The 19,490-nt window shown below is 53.8% G+C and overlaps 8 protein-coding genes across 8 annotated transcripts; 4 read left to right on the top strand and 4 right to left on the bottom strand.

Annotated features, from left to right (window-relative positions):
* Nucleotides 1-1,951: 1,951 nt before the first annotated feature.
* Nucleotides 1,952-3,409, bottom strand: COL26b_010424 (uncharacterized protein; the record flags this gene model as incomplete). The annotated part of the gene is made up of 2 exons (XM_053183125.1): nt 1,952-2,430; nt 2,494-3,409. 2 exons carry the CDS (start codon nt 3,407-3,409, stop codon nt 1,952-1,954), a joined length of 1,395 nt encoding a protein of 464 aa, XP_053032932.1.
* Nucleotides 3,410-4,276: 867 nt separating this feature from the next.
* COL26b_010425 (uncharacterized protein) lies at nt 4,277-6,053 on the top strand (the record flags this gene model as incomplete). Its single annotated transcript, XM_053183126.1, has 5 exons — nt 4,277-4,420; nt 4,483-4,525; nt 4,622-4,723; nt 4,772-4,920; nt 4,977-6,053. 5 exons carry the CDS (start codon nt 4,277-4,279, stop codon nt 6,051-6,053), a joined length of 1,515 nt encoding a protein of 504 aa, XP_053032933.1.
* Nucleotides 6,054-7,301: 1,248 nt separating this feature from the next.
* On the top strand, nt 7,302-9,089 carry COL26b_010426 (uncharacterized protein; the record flags this gene model as incomplete). Its single annotated transcript, XM_053183127.1, has 2 exons — nt 7,302-7,396; nt 7,448-9,089. 2 exons carry the CDS (start codon nt 7,302-7,304, stop codon nt 9,087-9,089), a joined length of 1,737 nt encoding a protein of 578 aa, XP_053032934.1.
* A 93-nt stretch (nt 9,090-9,182) lies between these two features.
* On the bottom strand, nt 9,183-10,132 carry COL26b_010427 (uncharacterized protein; the record flags this gene model as incomplete). Its single annotated transcript, XM_053183128.1, has 2 exons — nt 9,183-9,760; nt 9,868-10,132. 2 exons carry the CDS (start codon nt 10,130-10,132, stop codon nt 9,183-9,185), a joined length of 843 nt encoding a protein of 280 aa, XP_053032935.1.
* A 1,700-nt stretch (nt 10,133-11,832) lies between these two features.
* COL26b_010428 (uncharacterized protein) lies at nt 11,833-13,516 on the top strand (the record flags this gene model as incomplete). Its single annotated transcript, XM_053183129.1, has 3 exons — nt 11,833-12,225; nt 12,315-12,654; nt 12,810-13,516. 3 exons carry the CDS (start codon nt 11,833-11,835, stop codon nt 13,514-13,516), a joined length of 1,440 nt encoding a protein of 479 aa, XP_053032936.1.
* Nucleotides 13,517-13,710: 194 nt separating this feature from the next.
* COL26b_010429 (uncharacterized protein) lies at nt 13,711-14,839 on the bottom strand (the record flags this gene model as incomplete). Its single annotated transcript, XM_053183130.1, has 3 exons — nt 13,711-13,831; nt 13,892-14,524; nt 14,583-14,839. The coding sequence occupies 3 exons, from the start codon at nt 14,837-14,839 to the stop codon at nt 13,711-13,713; spliced, it is 1,011 nt and encodes a 336-aa protein (XP_053032937.1).
* Nucleotides 14,840-15,737: 898 nt separating this feature from the next.
* On the bottom strand, nt 15,738-16,563 carry COL26b_010430 (uncharacterized protein; the record flags this gene model as incomplete). Its single annotated transcript, XM_053183131.1, has 4 exons — nt 15,738-15,821; nt 15,895-15,989; nt 16,052-16,223; nt 16,312-16,563. The coding sequence occupies 4 exons, from the start codon at nt 16,561-16,563 to the stop codon at nt 15,738-15,740; spliced, it is 603 nt and encodes a 200-aa protein (XP_053032938.1).
* A 2,030-nt stretch (nt 16,564-18,593) lies between these two features.
* On the top strand, nt 18,594-19,457 carry COL26b_010431 (uncharacterized protein; the record flags this gene model as incomplete). Its single annotated transcript, XM_053183132.1, has 3 exons — nt 18,594-18,954; nt 19,028-19,086; nt 19,155-19,457. 3 exons carry the CDS (start codon nt 18,594-18,596, stop codon nt 19,455-19,457), a joined length of 723 nt encoding a protein of 240 aa, XP_053032939.1.
* Nucleotides 19,458-19,490: the final 33 nt, after the last annotated feature.

The raw sequence follows: 19,490 nt of genomic DNA on the forward strand, positions 1-19,490 counted from the left end.
ATGAAGAAGGGTCCGTTCCACAAGTACCGGCTCAGGTAAAATCAACGTCGATGAGAAATGCCACCGTCAACAATGCATTTCTTTCCATGTAGATAGCCTAAGTGCTTCCTCCAAGCATTTTCTTCCGCGATCCGGATCAAGAAAAGGGATATCACTATTCATTTTCCCGCTTTCGAACATGCCAGGGCGAACAACATTGCAGGATTGCGTATCCACAGCTGCTTACGTTGGGGGCTAGCCGGTGGCTCAGTTCCCGACCTTTGGAATAAGATTTGCCCGATCACGTTGGTGTTTTCAGCTCGCAACTCATGTCTGGATTCAGTTCTGACTGGCAAAACTGGCTTGAACCAAGGTTTCAAGGCAGACGAGTATCTCCACAAATCTACCAAAAGCCCCATCAAGTCATTGAAAGTTACCTAGACCTCCCTGAAGTATTCGACATAAATGATGGCTGACGAACACGAACGGCACGGCAAGGCCCCAGCTTGTGGGTGATGGCTGTGTCTGCCAGCTCTAGAAGACAGAGGATCAGACGATCCTATTAAAAGGGTCGCGCGAGACGCTGTGGCAGTTGCTTTTCTTTACCCAAGCCAAGCATACTTGTACATTCAGTAAACATGAGAATATTTACATTGGAAACCTTCGCCTGCTTAGCAGTGGTTGCATCAGCGCTGCATATTCCCCGCCACCAAGAAAATACCCTCTTGGTCGATGTTGCTCCCGACTATCCTCGGCCATATGTTCTACCCAGATTCAAAGGTCGGGCTGTCAAACTGACTGGCTCAGACATCATTCGGTTCGCAATCACTGCGAACTCATCTGGAGGTGCATTCTCCATGGTCCAGCACAGTGGCAAGACGTCAGGCTGGACAGCCGCCAGACCCCACACTCATGAGAAGACTCACGAGCACTTTTATTGCACCCGAGGCCGCGTGGAGCTCTGGGCACAAAAGAATATCACCGGTGCTGATCATGAGGCCCGAGTTGCGTCTGTGGGCGACTATGGAAATGCGCCTCCAGGCACTATACACACTTTTCAACTTATCGATCCGGACAGCCAATTGAATCACATCTTTCATCCTGCTGGATTCGAGGATCTCTTTGCAAAGCTCAGTCTCGGCGAATACGAATCCGAAGTTGGATCGCCATACGTTCCGATTGAGAAGGACCCTGACCCGTTTGGAGTCCTCACGCCTGAGGTGTACGAACAGCTTCGATCCATGGACTTGATTGCCGCCTCAGCAGAAGCATTCACGCCTAGGAGAGATTTGATCAACGGTACTGCGGGTGATGCCGGGTTGCCGTGGCATGACGGACCAAACAGCTTACCAAGTGATCCAACCGAGCCATACTTTGTTGCCAACAACTACGGTTCAGCATACCTCAACTCTGAGAACGGATATAAAGTCATACAGCCTTTGGTCACACCTACGCAGACCGATGGAAACTTCACCATGGGCACCATAGTACTCTCCCCGACGCTCGATAATCAAGCCCCGACGACGGTCACACTACCTCATCATTTTGCCCTGGAGGTACAAGAGGGTCAACTGTCTCTATCCGTGGATGGGTTCGAAAGTCTGAGCTTGCTGCAGGGAGATGTCGCCTTCGTGCCTGCTCACACGACTTTCTCTTTTTATGCCACGGTGCCCTTAACCAAATTTCTTTACATGAATGGCGGGGACCAAGGATTGGATCATCAGCTGCTGCAGAAGAGTACTCCTTGGGGTTTTCCGGTGTATCCCTCTTAACGTCTGCTTTTGGATTTCTTATATCAGTATTTATAGAGTTTAAGTCGTGAGCTTTGGGACAAACATCTTTTAGGTCTCTTCAACACAAGAGAGATGCACATAGAATTTATTATCTCGGGGGCGGGGGGCGGTGTAGAATTGGTGCTTATATAACATTTCTGATTTCTTGGACTCTATTATCAACAGCTCCCTTCGTGAGTCTAGTGTGTTCCATTCACACCGTTGGCTTTGCCAGCCAAGAACTCCTTCTTGAAGACGGCCTCCATCTCTTTCCTGAAGGCCACAGCCTGTGCCTTTTCGCTGTACTCGACGTCCTGCCAACTCAGTCCCTGGTCCTTCTTCACATCGCGCTTGAGAACAAAACCATGGGCCAAGCCAATAGGCAAGCCCTCAATGGCCATAGAGTTCTCGGCAGTGGTAAGCTTTCCGTACACAGTGAAGCCACCTTCGCCATCCAATTTCTCGCCTGCCTTGAGATCACGCTTCGCTGTGGCAACAACATCTCCCGCCCACGTCTTAGTCTGGCCGGTTGGTTCGCCGCGAACCATTATTGTCGCGACTGAGACGCCAAGTTCCAGACCAATAAGATGGTAGGGCTTGTACTGAGCGGCATACCAGCCAGAAGGGTCTGTCTTCAGGCCATATTGCTTGAAGCATTCCCTCTGGTATTCTCCAGGTGCTATCAGTCGAATAATATTAGTACCAAACCTTGAGGGATCTCATTTGAGCAAGGAGCACGCACCTTTGATAATCACGTAAACACCCCATCTCAGATCGTTGAACACCCATCGACCGTCCTTTTCCATGCAAGACACAGCTTCCACGGTGCCATTCTTCTCGAGTTGGCCTCCTTCGCTGGTGGGCTTCAGCACCGTAGGGAGGTCCCACACGCCACAGGGAGGGAACCTCAGCCCATCTGAAGGAGGGCTTAGGTCACAACCGTTGGCGACGGCAGCCATCTCCAAAGCACTCTTAGTCCCATCAAGGAAACTGTTGAACATTTGCGGGTTGAAGTCGCCCCCGGCAAGCTGCTTTTTGGTGAATCCGTAATGGTTCCACACAGTATCCGGCGTGGAGTAGTGGTAGTCGGGCAAATGCTTGGTTCCCTTGCCTGCGCACACGACTTCGAAGCCAGCCGTCTTGGCCCAGTCCACCATCTCAGCAATGAGTGCCGGCTGGTCTCCGTATGCCATTGAGTAGATGATGCCAGCCTCCCTCGCCTTCCGTGCCAGCAAAGGCCCAGCCAGAACATCGGCTTCAACGTTGATCATGACGATGTGCTTCTTGTGCTCACAGCAGAGGAGAGCGTGACGGATGCCTGCTGCAGGGTTTCCGGTGACTTCTAGCACGACGTCAATTTCCGGGGTGGCAATCAGTGTTGCTGAGTCTGTCGTAATGGCTGTTTTTCCTGCAGCAATAGCTTCGGAAATGCTCAGCGAAGCGGTCGCGTCAAACTTGCCCTCGGGATAGCCAGTGCGCTTCAGAGAAGCAAGAGCTCGGTCAGAAGAAAGATCCGCAATGGCAGCCAAGTGAACTCCAGGCGTGCGGTGGGACTGAGAGATGTACATGGACCCGAACTTGCCAGCGCCAATGATGCCGACCTGAACTGGCTTTCCAGCCTTTTCGAGGTCGGCGAGTTTTGTTGAAAGGCTTGTCATGATGTCGATGATGTCTTGATTATTGAAGAAAAATAATGATAATCTGGGGTGAAGAGCTGGCGTTTGATCTTGAACGAGTAGAAAAGGAGCCCACGTCGATCAGTAGTTCTACAACCGCCTGTTGAATTGGGACCCTGACCATATTTATCATGTAGATTCGTTCGCTCTCCTCATGCATACATTTCTGTAACTTATTGTGAGGTATCCACGATGCGTAGTATCCCCACTACCGTATGAGTCTGGTTGGATGTTGACCACCGGCACTTCGCCGATTTCCCGACACCTCCACTCCACAGCGGGTGTGGTCGCAGTACCCCACAACCAACGTCCAACTGGAGGCAAGATTGTGCTGTGTGCAACGTACTATGCTTTTCTTTTTCCGGGCCAACCTAGCTGTGAAGTCGTCTGATCAATGTTTGCTTCACCAGGCATCGCTCCGTGCGCATCATCTCCCGTGAGGTCATTACTGCATAGTATGTGTTTAGCATTCGGGGAATCGGCCTTTGAAATCATTCGGCAAAGCTTTCCCCGGACCATCCACCCCCAGATATTCCAATGTAAGCGTGATTCCTACTGCCCTTCTGACTGCCCAAGGCTGGGGTTCCGAGTGCCAAGATCGCCCGGCCATCTGCCCGTACCTTACGAATGTGATTGAAGGATTGCTGCCATTCATAAGATAGATCAATTGGTTACAAGAATAGTACTTAAGCTCGTGCACCTCTACGTATCAAATGCTTGCCACAATTCTGAACATTGACAACTCAGTTTCCGTCAATACCGCCACTCGTTTCTCTCAGGCACTTAGATGCCATTTTTGAGCCTGCAAATTTGCGTACTTTGAACCACTTCCTTCCAGTCGCCTGAAATATGTCGAAGAAAGAAAATGTGGTCAACACCGGGTCATCTCCTGTGGACTACGCAGCAATAGTCGCGTCCTGGTCCCCCGAGGAGAGGTCTGAGAGGGAGAAGAAGTTTGTCCGAAAGATCGATTGGAGATTACTGCCGATTTTGGTTAGTGAAATCGAGACGTTGGCTTGATAACTTGGGCAAGAATACTGACTATCTCCTTCCAGATCATTGTGTACATCACGAACTACATCGACAGGAATGCTGTTCGTAAGTGCCTCTCACACTATGTATCTGTGCTCTGCTTCGTCAAGATTGCGAAGACGGAAACATCCGATGCAATGCTAACTCGATGTCTTGCCTTAGCCCACGCCAGAGTTCAGGGCCTCGAGAAGGACCTGAACATGTCTGGTTATCAGTACAACATTGTTCTCTCGGTGACCTTTGTCGGATACATCTCCATGCAAGGTATGAACACCCCTCGGATCATCTTTTGGCAACACTAACCCTATTCAGTGCCCAGCAATATGATCCTTACCAAAGTTCGGCCCAGCTGGTATCTCTCTGGGTGCATGGCAGCATGGGGTATCGTGAGTGGCCTGTCAGGGGCAGTCCACAATTTCACCGGTTTGGCTGTCAACAGGTTCTTTCTGGGTGTTACTGAGGTTCGTTTCATACTCGCACCTTGGCACGAGGTACATGAACTAATCATATTGCATAGGCACCCTTCTTCGTTGGTTGTGCTTTCTTATTCAGTGGATGGTACACCCGAAAAGAGCTTGGCTTGCGGCTAGGAATCTTCTACTCCGCCGCGATGATTTCGGGCGCCTTTGGAGGTCTTTTCGCCGCCGGCATCGCCGCTGCTTTTGCAAACAATCGCCTCGAATCGTGGCGTTGGCTCTTCATCATCGAAGGAATTGCCACGGTCGTATTTGCTGCCATCACCGCATTCGTAATTCCTGACTGGCCTAGCACGACAAAGTGGCTTTCTCCCGAAGAAAGAGCGCTCGGTATCATGCGAATTATCGAAGACGCTGGAGAAGAAGAGGAAGAGATCAGCACCGGGGCAGCCTTCAAGTTGACAGTCAAAGACTACCGCATCTGGCTCTGCGTCATTGGGCAAACCTGTCTTCAAGCCGTGGCCTCTCTCACCAATTTTTTGCCTACTCTGGTTCAGAACTTTGGCTACAACACTGTGAATACCCTACTACTGACTTCCCCTCCGTATCTGGCAACGGTTTTGTTTTGTCTGTTCAACACGTGGTATTCGGACCGTACTTCGAAGCGATCGCCTCATATTATGTACCCCTCCATGGCCGCCGCAGTGGGCATCATCATCACTATCGCAACCACCAATATTGGAGCGCGGTACTTTGCATTGTTCCTCATGTTGCCTGGAACCTATGGCTGCTTCCAGGTTTCCAATGCATGGATGGCGAATATTGCCGCCCGCCCACAGAAGAAGAGAGCAATCGCCTTGGCAGTCAACAACTCCATCGGTAATCTGGCTCTCGTGTGGACGCCTTACCTGTATCCATCAAGTGCAGGGCCGCGTTATATCGTGGCATGGTCAGTTAATCTCGCCATGACGGCTATCATCGTTGTCAGCACACTCATCTTGACGATATGCTTGCGGAGGTGTAACAAGCAGATGGACAACTTGATAGACGATGTGACTCTTGAGCAAGCTGGCGTGGACGGCAAGGACCTCAGTACCCACATTGAGGAACGGAGTGACACGGATCATGCAGGAGGACGGCAGAGCAGATCGCGAGCGACGTGGAAATATCAAATCTAGGACACCGATATCATTGATGAATCTGATCATGCCCTGCAAAGAATCGGGCCATCCACGATGAAAAATGTTCCGACAATGATATTATCAATCTGGACTAGTCCAATCATGAGATGCAGCGTGAATGAACCCAGGCGGACTTAAGACCGGCACACACACCCCTCTGCAGCCAAGATCCATGGACGCTAACCCCGCGTTTCTCTCTGCCGAATCATACATGACGGTGTGTTGGTGATCCCCACTCCCCCCGCCCTGTAGCCCGGCAGTAGTCTTCCTACCCTCGGGGGTTCCCCGAAGACCTGACGCTGCAGACCTGGACGAGAAACCAGCCATCCATCCATCGGATGAAGCCCGTGATGTCCGACAAAGGCGTGTGCAATCAACCCAAGAGCATAACGAATAGGAAGCCAACATGCCATCACCAGACTCATCGCGGGGAGAAGCACCGCATGAGGCCGGTACTCCTCCGGCAATAGCATCGACGAACGGCGCCAAGGATGGTCGGGTCGGTGGTCCTGGTAGGAAGTCGAGAGCTTGTAAGTTCAATTGCGAGGTTGGGATGATGGATCTGAGGAATAGGGATTGACAACGCTTCGACTCGTTTAGGCTTGGAGTGTAAGAAGCTCAAGATGAGATGCGAGGTATTTCCAGGAGACAGAAAATGCCGGCATTGTCTTCGCCGTAACGTCAGCTGTATCATTAAAAGATCTTACGATGCTGATGTTGACACCGAGGATGATGTGACAAGAGCGCTTGAAGCGTACGAGTACGTGCGAAAGTCATTGGATGGGTTCCTTCTCGGACCGCTGACAATGTGTTAACTGCAAAAGGAAGATAGACTCGATGCGCTCGGAGATCGAGCAGATGAACAACAAACTGGACGCGGTTCTAGCAGAGACGGCTAGGCTCCAAGCTGAGTCCGCAGCAAACGGCTCCCGTCGACAGCTTCAAGCACAGGGCCGGTATGAGGATCTCCCAGCGCCTCTGTCCCATGAAGATCCTCCATCTGTTCCGTCTCACCAATCCGTTGCTCAACATAGCGGTCCTCCGTCCGGAACACCGGGAAATATGACAAGTCCCGCTGGCATATCCTGTAGAGAGGATAACACGCACATGGCCATGACGCGAGAGAACTCGCCAGACCCGGTATCTCATGGTGACCCAAGCAATGGATCGGTAACTGTTGAGGATCCAATGGGCAGTCTGTACGAGGTGACCCGGCTTCGGAATATCCGTAGCAACAAGTCGAAAATGACTAGGCCGCTCCCAGAAGGCCAAGGACAGCTCAACGATTTCATTTCCAGAGGGGTCATCGCTGAGTCGGAAGCTGAAGAGCTTTACGAGATGTAAGTCTTTTAGCCGCAAGCAACAAACGAGGTAGCTGACAACCAAGCTAGCTTCCATACCTCGTTAAACCACTATCTATGGGTCGGTCTCGAACAAACGCACCCATCCTTCATCTCAGTTCGACGGTCCTCCGAACTTCTGACCGCAACAATTCTAGCCGTGACTGCTCTCCACATCCCGACCTCCGCAGCGGCAGCAACATTCGATATATGCTACAAGGAATTTCTATCCCTCATATCCTCTTCCATGTTCTCCCGATACCACTCCATAGATGACGTGCGCGGCCTCTGCATCGCCACATTCTGGATGTCCGAAGTGTCATGGAAGCTGTCCGGACATGCCATCCGTATCGCTACGGAGTTGAACATCCATCAGTCCTTCACAGCAGCCTTGGACGGAAACAAAGAGCATTTCCTGCGAGCTAGGCTGTGGTACATGCTATATGTATGCGACCACCACTTCAGCATCGCCTACGGACGCCCGCCCATGATTGCCGAGAGCATCCAGATTCGAGAACACGAGCTTTTCCTAGCCAGTCCGTTCTCGAACGCCTTGGACGCGAGAATCCTAAGCCAGGTCAACCTCATGCAAATCCTTACGCGGGTCTATGACCGCTTCGCAGAAAGAAAGCTGCCGGCCCTCAACGAGATCAGGGGCAGGCTCGGGTCCGCCAGAGACCCGGTCATCGGACTCACAAGCGGTACCGACAGCGTCTCACAAAGCAGACCAAACGTAGCCGACCAGTCTTCCAGCAACGACCCCTCCACCGCCATGCTGGTCGAGTCGGACTTTGAAGCCCTGCGCATGTTCAACCTGGAAATCGACCAGTGGCGGATGCGTTGGCACGCGCGCCAGACGCGAAACTTCTGCATCGGCAGCTTTCCCCCGCTGGGCATCATCCTCTACTCGTACTTTGCCAAACTCCAAATCAACTCGCTGGCCGTCCGCGGCATCTCCCTCGCAGGTTCGTCGCAAGACCAGTTCCTCTCCACGGAACGCAAAGAGTTTGCGAATCTGGCTGTCTCTGCCGCCGTGAGTATCATCACGTTCGTCCTAGAGGAGGACGACATGCGCCGCGCGCTGGTCGGAACGCCACTGTATGTGCACACGATGATTGCGTTTGCGAGCGTGTTCTTGATGAAGGTGGCGACGCGGTGGAACTCTGTCATGGGTCTGAAGGTGGAAGAGGAGTATGTTGCGAGGCTTTTGGGCAGGATGATTGGGGTGCTGAAGAGCGCCGTCACGTCGGATCGCCATGTTTTGAAGCATATTGCGACGGGCTTGGAAAAGATGCTGGAGAAGATGGAGGAGTCGAGGCAACGGCGGCAGAACTCTGAGAATGTGGGAGCAGCACGCGGGCAGATGGATGGGCCAGCAGGCGTTGGTATGATGGGCAGCTTTGGAGGACATCAATATGGAGTCGGCTATGAAGTCAGCCCAAGTGCGAGTAGAGGAGTTGACGCATTCTCGCGACCTGCGGTAGATGCGGGCGGTCTGATGGGTGCGCACCTAAATACCCCAGCGACGTGGGGAGCTGGCGGGTTGGGTCAAACACCTCACCAGCCTGGGGACAGCTCTTACTTTGGCGACGGACTCAACTTGATGGATGATAACTTGATCTTCGAGGCGTTTGGAACGGGGTCCGCAAACGATGTGTACAACCTTCTATCTAGTCAATTTTCTTCTGGGTAGGGCTTGGTTTCTGTGACACAACAGGTAACACCAAATCTGTCTACAAAAGTCGTGTTGACTCTAGCTTTTCTACAACAATTGCCCGCACTGAAATCATTCTTCATCGGCAGGATCGCTAGGCCAGAAGAACCAAGACAAGACAATAAAGAACTTCATCACCGCCGCAGTCCACAGCGCGCCTGCGATACCAAATGAACTATGCGCGAACAACCCTCCGCAAATGGCCCCGATGAGCAGCAACACCGGCGCGCCGACCCTGCGGTTACGCTCCGCGTTGCGCACCGAGAACAGCTCGGCGTCGGAGAACAGGTCGCAGTAGATGCTCGTCAGCACGACGCTGGTGAGGGCGTTGTACTTGAGCGCGCGGCTCGTGACGGCCTGGCCGCAGCTCTGGAAGGCGATGAGCGCGATGGGGACCAGCACGTTCCACGCGATCTCGTCCTTGCCGGCCGCGGGGCCGAAGGTCAGGATGAGGGCCGCGGCGGTGCACAGCAGCGTCTGCAGGATGAAGGACGCGCAGAGCACCCAGCGGCGCTTCGGGGAGAAGAAGCGGTGGAAGCGGCTGAAGACGAAGGAGCCCAGGCAGAAGGAGCCGAGCGAGGTGGCGGACTTGATCCAGCGGGTGGATTCGGTGGGGGCGGCGAGGCCGAGGCCGATGTAGACGGTGTTTCCTGGGTATTTGTGTCAGTCGCCAACGCTTTGGGGCGAAACAAGAAACAGTTTTTTCTTGTCTGTTGCTGTGGGGGCCGTTGGGTAAACATGAGTAAAGAGGATGTACCTGTTTGCATTGAGACGAAAGAGCCCCAGATGGAGATGGAAGAGCTGTCGAGAAGGCCGGTGATGATGTAGCACGCCAAGAGGACGAGGTCGGCCCAGTCGCGCTGCACGTCGGTGGTCAACTTCTTGCGGAGGGACTTTGTTGGCTTCCTGCTGCTGCCGCCGCCGCCCAGCAGAGGCTGCTCCTCATCGGCATGGGCGTGCGAGTCGCCGTTGACCACCGGCACCGAGTTGGTGACGGAGCCGTAGTTCCCGTTGGAGCTCATCTTGGATGCGGAAGACTTGTGTGAAAGCTCTCGCGTCTCTCGGGTCGAACAGTCCAATGACTGACTAGTGTAGAATCGGGAAAAGCAAAAGAAGCCGGGTTGTCTGCAAAGAAGACGCACGATGTTAACAGACAGATATCGTCACTGGGCGAGCTATGACCTAATTAGGGGGGCCGTTACCCACTGTAAAGCACTGACCGGGTGATGAAGTGTTGGCGTTATAAATAAAATAAGGTCGGATGTTACAAACGGACAAGACGGGACGCGCAATGTGCCAGTGCCGGTCTGCCGCGCGGTCCACACTGAGATTAGAGATCGCAGGGTCGCTCGCGAAATGTTTCCAGGTTTTCCAGCCTGGTTTATATGGGCCAGGGAGGATGCCGAGAAGGAAAAGGTGCGGAAAGCAATGCCGAAGAAAAGCCAAGAGCTCACCCCGCCCTTGAGACGACGCTGGTGTCCCTTGGTGTTTTTGTGTTGTGTCTGCTTGACGAGGGGTGAAAGGTCAGTGGGCACTAAAGATAGGAAACCAAGAGGGGGAAATCATTCATTGGAGAAGAGCTCGAGGTACCGTTAACTGAGATTGGATGAGATGTGCAAAAAGGCTTGCTGCAGTGAAACCTTTGATCCTAGGGCCTGGCCGGGCCAGCTTCTTCTCCAGGATCTCCGACATATTCCCCGTCCAATTGCAGCGGGATGTGGTCCTTGGAGTTAAGCTCAATCCGCAGGAACCTGCGTCATGACCGCTGCAGAGTGCCCCTCGAGTGGATTCGCTCCAACAGTCTTGCACGGATATTCCAGTGAGACGCAAGTGAGAAGCAGTGAGAAGAGGGCAAGCAGGCATTGAGAAGCGCTGGGGCTAATCCGATTAGAGTGCATCGGCAACTGATGTCCCCTTCACCCCTCTCGCTCCCGTCATTCTCCCCCCTGGCACGGCTTGTCACTAAAGAAAGACGAGCTGAGTGGTTCGTCGTGGTTCATCCCCGCACGATGAGCGCTCGCCCTATGCCGCGTTTCACTCTCTGGCGGGGATGGCGGCTCAGCTCCGCCAGGTTACGGCCTCTTGTAAACAGAGTGAGTCTAGTCAAGCTAGAGGTGTAAGAGCACGTCGCAGTGTGCCTCGAAGCTACTACCTTGCCATGCTGCTGTAGCTGCGGGGGAGCTCCGGATTGGAAGCTCGGGGGTTCGGCATGTGCGATGGATGAATTGGATTGGTGTGTGTGGTGTAGCAGACGGATATGCATGGTACGTGGGAGACAGACCAGAGAGTGTGTGTGTGTGTCGACCTGCAGCGATGGGCAGCCGAGGTGATGCGCCGATGACTACGAGCTCTACCTTGCCCTTTGTAAGCTCTGTGTTTACGTACCACATCTTTCCACGGCCTGCGACAATGGGTAAGGCCGAGGAAGAGGTCATGGCAAGGTTCCTGGACTGGCATGACATGACATGATTTCAGGAGGAGAGGAGGGATGACGAGATCAGAGGAGGTATAAAATCTGCCTCTCTTCCCATGATCACAAGCTCAATTGCGCGAACCCTTCCTGTATTCGCACTCTCTCTTTCCTCTTCTGTCTCCTCCAAAGCTTGACAGCTTCTCCATCGCGCCGGTTTCCCTGCCTTGAAGCTCTTTCTTGGCAGCGATCAAGCGTCACATCAAGCCCCCCCTCACACCCCGTCAACCCCATCAGCATCAGCGCCCAGCCATGCAGCTCACCCAACGCACGGCAGCCAAGCTGCTGCTCCTCTGGGCGTCCGTCGCGACGGCGATGCCGCACTTTGACAGCCCGCGCGAGCGCCTGCTCCGGGGCATGGAGATCCCCGCGAGCTACCGCAAGAAGAGCGCCTTCGCCGACGAGTCGAACGCGAAGAACCCGTACACCCCGGGCTTCCGGGACCCCAACGACGGTGCCGTCGACTCGGTCGGCGACGGGCTCGACCCGCTGCCCTACCGTAACGGGCTGGGCTCGTCGGTCCTGGGGCCGTGGAACAAGGAGCGCTCGCGCCAGAACCCGGACCTCGTGCGCCCGCCGTCGACGGACCACGGGAACATGCCCAACATGCGCTGGAGCTTTGCGGATTCGCACATTAGGATCGAGGTGAGTTGCGACACTGTCAATTGGCTCTTGATGGGCTTCAGCTGGGTTACTGGGAACCATGCGCAACTGACACAATTACACTGGAACAGGAGGGCGGCTGGACGCGCCAGACAACCGTCCGCGAGCTGTCGACCAGCGTCGAGCTCGCCGGCGTGAACATGCGCCTCGGCGAGGGCGTTATCCGCGAGTTGCACTGGCACAAGGAGGCCGAGTGGGCGTATGTCCTGGACGGCGAGGTCCGCGTGACGGCGCTCGACTACGAGGGCGGCAACTTCATCGCAGACGTCGGCAAAGGCGATCTGTGGTATTTCCCGAGTGGTGTTCCTCACTCGCTGCAGGGATTGAGCCCCAACGGCACCGAGTTCCTCCTCATCTTTGACGACGGCAGGTTCTCTGAGGAGTCTACCTTTATTCTCTCTGACTGGCTTGGTGAGTGTTTCTTCCCTATCTTTCATCTACCCTTACCCGCTACAAGCGGATTGTACATCTAAAGATCGCCCTGGAATGGTATTGATCGCCAAACATCACGAAGAGCAATGAGAACCACAAGCGTCAGTGAAGCCCTACTAACACGCACTTCACAGCCCACACCCCCAAATCCGTCATCGCCGAAAACTTCCACCTCGACCCCGAGATCTTCGAGCACATCCCCGAGGGCGAGAAGTACATCTTCCAAGGCACCCTGCCCGGGTCCATCGAAGACGAGCGACCGACCGGCAAGCACGCCAAAAAGTCAAAGTACAACTTCGTGCACTCCATGCTCGCGCAGGACCCCGTAATCACCTCAGGCGGCGAGGTGCGTATCACCGACTCCAAGAACTTCCCCATCTCCAAGACGGTCGCCGCCGCGCACCTCACGATCCAGCCGGGCGCGCTGCGCGAGATGCACTGGCACCCCAACGCCGACGAGTGGTCCTTCTTCATCAAGGGCCGCGCGCGCGTCACCATCTTCGCGGCCGAGGGCACCGCGCGCACGTTCGACTACGTCCCCGGCGACGTGGGCATCGTGCCGAAGAACATGGGGCATTTTGTCGAGAATATCGGCGACGAGCCGATTGAGATGCTCGAGATCTTTAGGGCGGATGAGTTCCGCGATTTCTCCCTCTTCCAGTGGATGGGCGAGACGCCCAAGAAGCTTGTGATTGACCACCTATTCAAAGGTGATAAGGAGAATGGCGAGAAGTTCTGGAATGAGGTGAAGGAGGCGCAGAAGGATCCGGTGACCAAGTATCAGAAGACTGATGTCAAGGCTGGTGGTTCTGTTCTCGACGGAGCTTCTGATGAATTGTAGAGGAAAAGCAAAAGTGTCTTTGCAGTTGTATAGTAGCCGCGTATTCACAATCAAGAGAGTATGTTACCAAATTTGAATTAAGTCGCAATGATTATTTTCGTATCAATCCATCTCTCACGCCATCAACGTAAGCCGCGAACATATCATGTCACACTAGTGTACAATTCCACCGACTTCCTCGACGAACGCCTCGCTCAGTTCAACTCATGGTTCGACTTGATCGCCTTTGACTTTCCAGTATCCAACACCACGGCCGGGTCGTCGGGATTACCGTCACGCGACACCTCGTTTCCGTTTTTCGTCTCGATAGTAGTCCTGATCATGCCATGTTAGCTAGCCATCACCTTCCAGCACTCACAGTGATCTGCGACTTACTTCTCCTCCTTGACGTCGAGGACTTTGCCCTCCGGGTTACCATTGCCCCATTGCCAGCTGACCTTGTCGCCCTTCTTAGGCCCCTTCTTGGTCTTCTTGCTGCTGCCGTTCTCCTTGTTATCTCCCTCCTCCTCGTCATCCTCCATCTCCTCGTCGCCGTCATCCTCGGCCTCTTCCTCCTCCTTCTCATCCTCTCCGCCCTCGGCTTTCTTGGTGGCCTTCCCCTCGCCTTGGCGGGTCTGTCGCTTCTTGTTGGATCCGTTCTCCTCATCGGACTTCTTGCGCTTGTCGCCAGTCTTCTCATCATCAACGCCCTCCTCTTCCTCCTCCTTGCCCTCGTTGGCCTTCTCAGCCTCCTCCTCCTCTTCTTCCTCATCATCTTCTTTCTTGCTACCATTCTTCTCCTTCTTGGATCCATTGGATTCGTCCTTCTTGGACCCGTTGGACTCGGCCTTCTCCCCGTCACCGTTCTTGTTCTTCGCAGACTTGCCGTTCTGCTCGCTGCCCTCCTTGCCTTGAGCCTTGAGGAAGTCGTGGCCCCAGTTCTTTAGTGACGCGTACGACTTGGTCTTCTTCACCTCCTCGGGTGACTTTTCGCTGTTGCCCTTCGCCTCTTGGGCCAGGTGGCGCTTGCTGAATCTACTGTTAGCAATCGACTACACCAACAACAACACCGTCACGTCGCACTCACCAGTACGCAACGACCTTGCGCATGTGCTCAACCTGGTCGTCCGTGTACTCTTCCTCCTTCTTGTCCGGGTTGGCCTTCAGGATCTCCACAATATTGCGCCCGCTGTCATGTCCGACTGTCTCCCCGTCGCCCTCCGCGTCGTCCTTGGGCCAGCCAGCGCTGTTCGAGTCGCCTGACTTGAGCCACGACTCCAGCTCCTCGGCCGTCATGTTGACGTACTCGTTGAACTCGGAGATGACCTCTTCCTTGCCCTTCATTTTTGCGGTGTGTGTATGAACGTAACGTTTCGGTGGTGATATCGATAATTAGTTGTTTTGATCCAATTTGCAGCAGGGCGCAGAGTCACAGTAGGAGTCAGTAATGGAACGAACAAGCCGGCTCCTTGCGGGGAAGCGGGTGGGAGGGCGCAAGAGCTATTTGAACGAAACTCAATTGACGCCCACGCCTTCTTTTCCTCCCCTCTCCTGCTTTTGTGTCACTCTGACGCTTTCCGACACACCAACCTCCTCCTCCTGTCCTTGAGACGGTCCACAGATGCGTTCACACATGGGGCCCTTTTTTCGCCGTTCGCGGCCAATTCGTCATGGTGTCTCGTGTGGAATGGTGTCGTCATAGAAACACGACTGATGCCCCTTGCATAAGTGGCTGCGCTGGGTCGCACTGGTGCAACAGCCCTTCGACAAAAGAAGAACGAAGCTTATTTTAGGCGGAAAGCTGGAGGAGGGGGAAAAGTCAAAAAAGCAATGGGGAAGAGAGCTCAGCTCTGAGCTTGCTTTTCCCCTCATGTCCATTGGCCAATTAGAACCCGATCAACATGGGAGAGCTCTGTGAGCTTTCGATTGCTTGCTTCAGCTACGAGGTCTGAGCTCTACAGTCAAGTGTCATGTCGGCTGTCATCGATTGCCCTGTTCGGATGCGGCGTCAGTGTCACGGCAACTTCTGAATTGTTGTTTCGGCGCTCGTTCACTGGAAGAATGCTTTATTGGGTATAGAACATGTCTAGATGCCGCTCATGCTGCGGGCTTGGGCCTTTCTGGGGTTTGCATGTCTCACGTCAAATTATCCCGACATGTTCAAGCGCCAGGCACGGATTCCTCATGTACCCCAGATTATTCTTCCTCATTGCTGCCCCGTTGCCGTCGTTTGCTCCGTGTCTCAGGTGAACAGGCAACCGGTCTGGTCGGTCTTGACAACGTTGTCGAGGTTGGAGCCGAGTTGCCCGGCGCGCGCAATCCAGGTCTGGCCGAAGGGTGACGGTGGTTAGCATGTGTTTCTGTGGGCGACGGTTGGCGGTGGTGTTGGAGCGACTTACATCGAGGAGCTCATCGGCGGGGTTCTGTTCGCGACTGAGCACGAACAAGGTGCTGAAGTTGTAGGCTTGCACGACGGCGAAGTCGGGTGTGTAGTCTGCACAGCGTGGTCAGCCAATCTACACATAGAAACCAGCTGACGTGGGCTCGTTCACTCACCTTGGACGATGTAATTCGGGCCCGCGCAGCTGGGGGCCGGTTGGCCGGGGAATTGCACGCGGAGAACGCCCTTGGCGCCGTACGACGGATCGGCGGGCGCGGCGGTTCCAAGAATGTTGACCGGGGTGGTGTCGGCCTGGCAGGTGTTGTTTACCAGCACGGTGCCGTTGTCCTGGGGGGCAAAGGTCAGCGGTGATCCTCGTATCGCATCGTACGAGAGATTAAACGAGTTCCTCCGAGTCTCAGGGGCGGAAACTCACGTTGAGAGAGTACTGCGCAAAAATGCACTTGCACCCGGCCGTGAAGGGCGCAACGGTTCCGGCGACCTGGTACCAGCGGCCGAGATAGCTCTCGAGATCGAACGCGGAGTCCGGCGTGGGGTAGTAGCATTCCCCGTCCCAGACGGCGGGCACGACGTTGGGGATCGTCGTCTCGGAGGTGCCGTTGGTCGTCGCGGCTGCCGTTGCGACAGCGGCGCACGAGAGGAGGGTGGGCAGGGTTGAGGGCCGCATGATGGAAGTCTGACAACTCGTTTTCTTACAGTAGAACAAGTCTAATAACTTTCGGCGGCACGTATCACGGCGCAAAGAGCTGGTGTTCGTCTCAGTTGAGCCTGAAGAGCAAGGGAGGGCAGGCGATGGTAGTGCCGTTCATCCCATCATTCCCTTTTAACTAGTTGACCACGACAGGCCTCCATCGTGGAATCGTGCCATGGCGGTGTTGTTCTGTGTAATGATGAACACGCCAATGCTTGTCCTCGCAGAACCCAAGTGTCCGAGGTCCGAAGCCAACAAAGCAGCATTTCACTGCCCAAATACTCTCAAAATCATGAGAGCCCGCCGTCGCCCTGCAAAGTGGTGACGACATTGATGCCTCTTTGGGCTACGAACTCGCTGTACGCCAAGTCGGTTGACTGCGTGGCCCTGGAGCGATGTGGTGCTGTGGTTCCTGAGCGTCCATTCAGCAGCTGTTTGGACTTTTGGTGAAATGACAGCCCCTGGCGGTCCCTGTTTTTAGTGGGCTTTCTGGCTGAAAGTCCCGCGTCGATCGTCGTGGCCATGCTGCTGCGGTGCCGCTTTCTCCGCACCTTGGGGTCTTCCCAATCGGCGATTTCAGCTTTGGATCTGAGATGGTTGATAGTAAATAGAGGCAGGGTCTGGCCAGTGCCGAGGCTGCTGTCTAGTTGCGACTCTGACTTCGTTGAGAGGTGCTATTGACACCGCATTCTCACAGACGGCAAACTCATTTAGACCTACAGCAGTGAACACTCCAATCCCATCTGCAGGTCCTTATTCACGACAAAAGGCTGATGATCCAAAGTGGGCCGGGATTATATTATAACTCGCCCTAAACATAGCACTCATCGTACAGCGACTTGATAAGCTGTAGGAATTCCGGGCTGCTTCGATTAGAATGCAATCAGAGTTCGCAGCGAGCTCATTGCCACTAACGAAGACCAAAACTAGACGCCCACAAGCTTTTTACTGCCTTTCGTGCCATAATCGACCGGAAGAGAAATATAGTGAACTCTTAAGCCCGCTTTTCATGGCGCTTCTTCATATGCTAGCCTGCCTCGCCGATGAGAATATCGTTGGGTTCCCGAAAGATATCTACATAGATCTTCATCAAAGGCCCTGTTCAAGACTCTTGCGCAGTGTTAGTCATAATCTTAAGATCATTAGTCCACAATCTTTTGAAGGTGCGCTTCGCATCGATTCGGGAAAACCCTCACCGTGCATGCCGACTCTCCCACGAACGACATGAAGAAATTATCAAGTAAAATACTATCGATCTTTTTGCCCCGGCGATGGATCTGACTGATACGTTCGGATCACGAGTGCCAGTGCCTACTTAGTGATCCGGATGCCTGCCATGTCGACTGGATGCTACGCGTGGTGCTCTCCCGTGTCTTCGTCCTTGTAGCGGCACCCGTGTGTCTGATATGTAGCATTGATGGCGCCTCTCATGTTGAGAAGTATCTAGTGGTCTTTACACCGCAATCCATGGAATCTCTGATCAAGTGCTGTTAATAGATCATTCTGATGGTCCGGCTCCTCAACTGATAAGTTCAGGAGAGATGAACCTTTTGGCTGGGCTGGCTGAGGCAGGAACTGCATATGACTCTGGTAACAGAAACTCAGTCCATTCCCTAGGTTCGATCAAACTGGGGCATGGTGGCAGACGTAAGATAGTAGATCTCAGGTTTGCGGTGAATTGAACAACCGTCGTCATGAATTGACAGGCATGTACTGGATGTTGATGTAAGTATGTTCTCCCTTCCGAGACTAAGCCGTGAGCTTGGCCGCAATTGTAGGGCCGCCCCGGAATCCCCGGGGGATAAGGATACCCGCAAACAGCGACCTGCATTTCCGAAGTCGCATCTGCGGTCAAGTTTGGTACTCGTTAGCCGGAAACGTGCCTTGTGTTGGTGCGTCCAAAAATGCCGCTACCCAATATTTCACAATCTCAACCCCAACCACGAAACTATCGTTCCAGGAATCTGTCTTGACTGACCCAGAAGGCGGATTTGAGAATCACGAAGATGTCGGAAAATATCCAAGGCCCCGGTCTCCTTTTCGTGAACTCCAAGATTATTCGCCCAGATCTCATTGACGAGGAGTCGTTCTTTAAATGGTACGATGAAGACCATATTGCGGAGATCCTCGCAACGAGCGGTATCCAGTCAGCCTTTCGCTTCCTCGACGTCAACATCGGCAGCGTCGAACGGCCGTATCTAGCCATATACCCGATGAGAGACATTGGCTTCACGCAAACCGAGGAGTTCCGCAACATCAACGTCTCGAGCGACATGCTTCCGAACGGCGGCCCCATTTACGACCTTGCAGACTTTGATGTGCGGTACTACAAGTTGGTCCAGGTATTTGATCCCAAGAAGGGCAAAGGTAAGCAGCACATGCTAGCTCGTGTATTCTGCGTAGCTGAAGACTAAAGGCGTCGTAAAAACGATCATTGCAGCTCAGTACGAGCTGGGTGAGCTCACCGAAGATGAGTTTGACAGCTGGTACAGGAAAGAGGTGAGTTTGGTCGATGCAGATATGGGGACAATGTCACTGATATTACACAAATGAAGCATCTTGATCAGTTGGCCGGTGTGCCAGGATATCTCCGAACAACGAGGTTCAAGCTCGCCCTTGCTCGGTCTAACGCGCAGTCCCGCGCGCTGAAAGGCCTGTCCACAAATGATGAGCCCCCACCGCAACCCCCAAAGTGGCTGGCAGTTCACGAATTTGAGTCGGAAGAAGTAGACCTGGTGTCACTCAGACAGCTGACTGATACAGAGTGGACTCGTAAGATCAACAGTGTTTCGAAAACGCGTGTATTTCCAGTGTTCAAGATCGCCAAGGCACATGGCGCAGGTGACTGGTTTCATGATGTGGCTGAATAGAAACTCGGGCGGATGTGCTTTTCATCATGTGGT

Source organism: Colletotrichum chrysophilum (assembly GCF_026319265.1).
Source record: "Colletotrichum chrysophilum strain AFK26 chromosome Unknown scaffold_111, whole genome shotgun sequence".
Classification (NCBI taxonomy): Eukaryota; Fungi; Ascomycota; class Sordariomycetes; order Glomerellales; family Glomerellaceae; genus Colletotrichum; species Colletotrichum chrysophilum.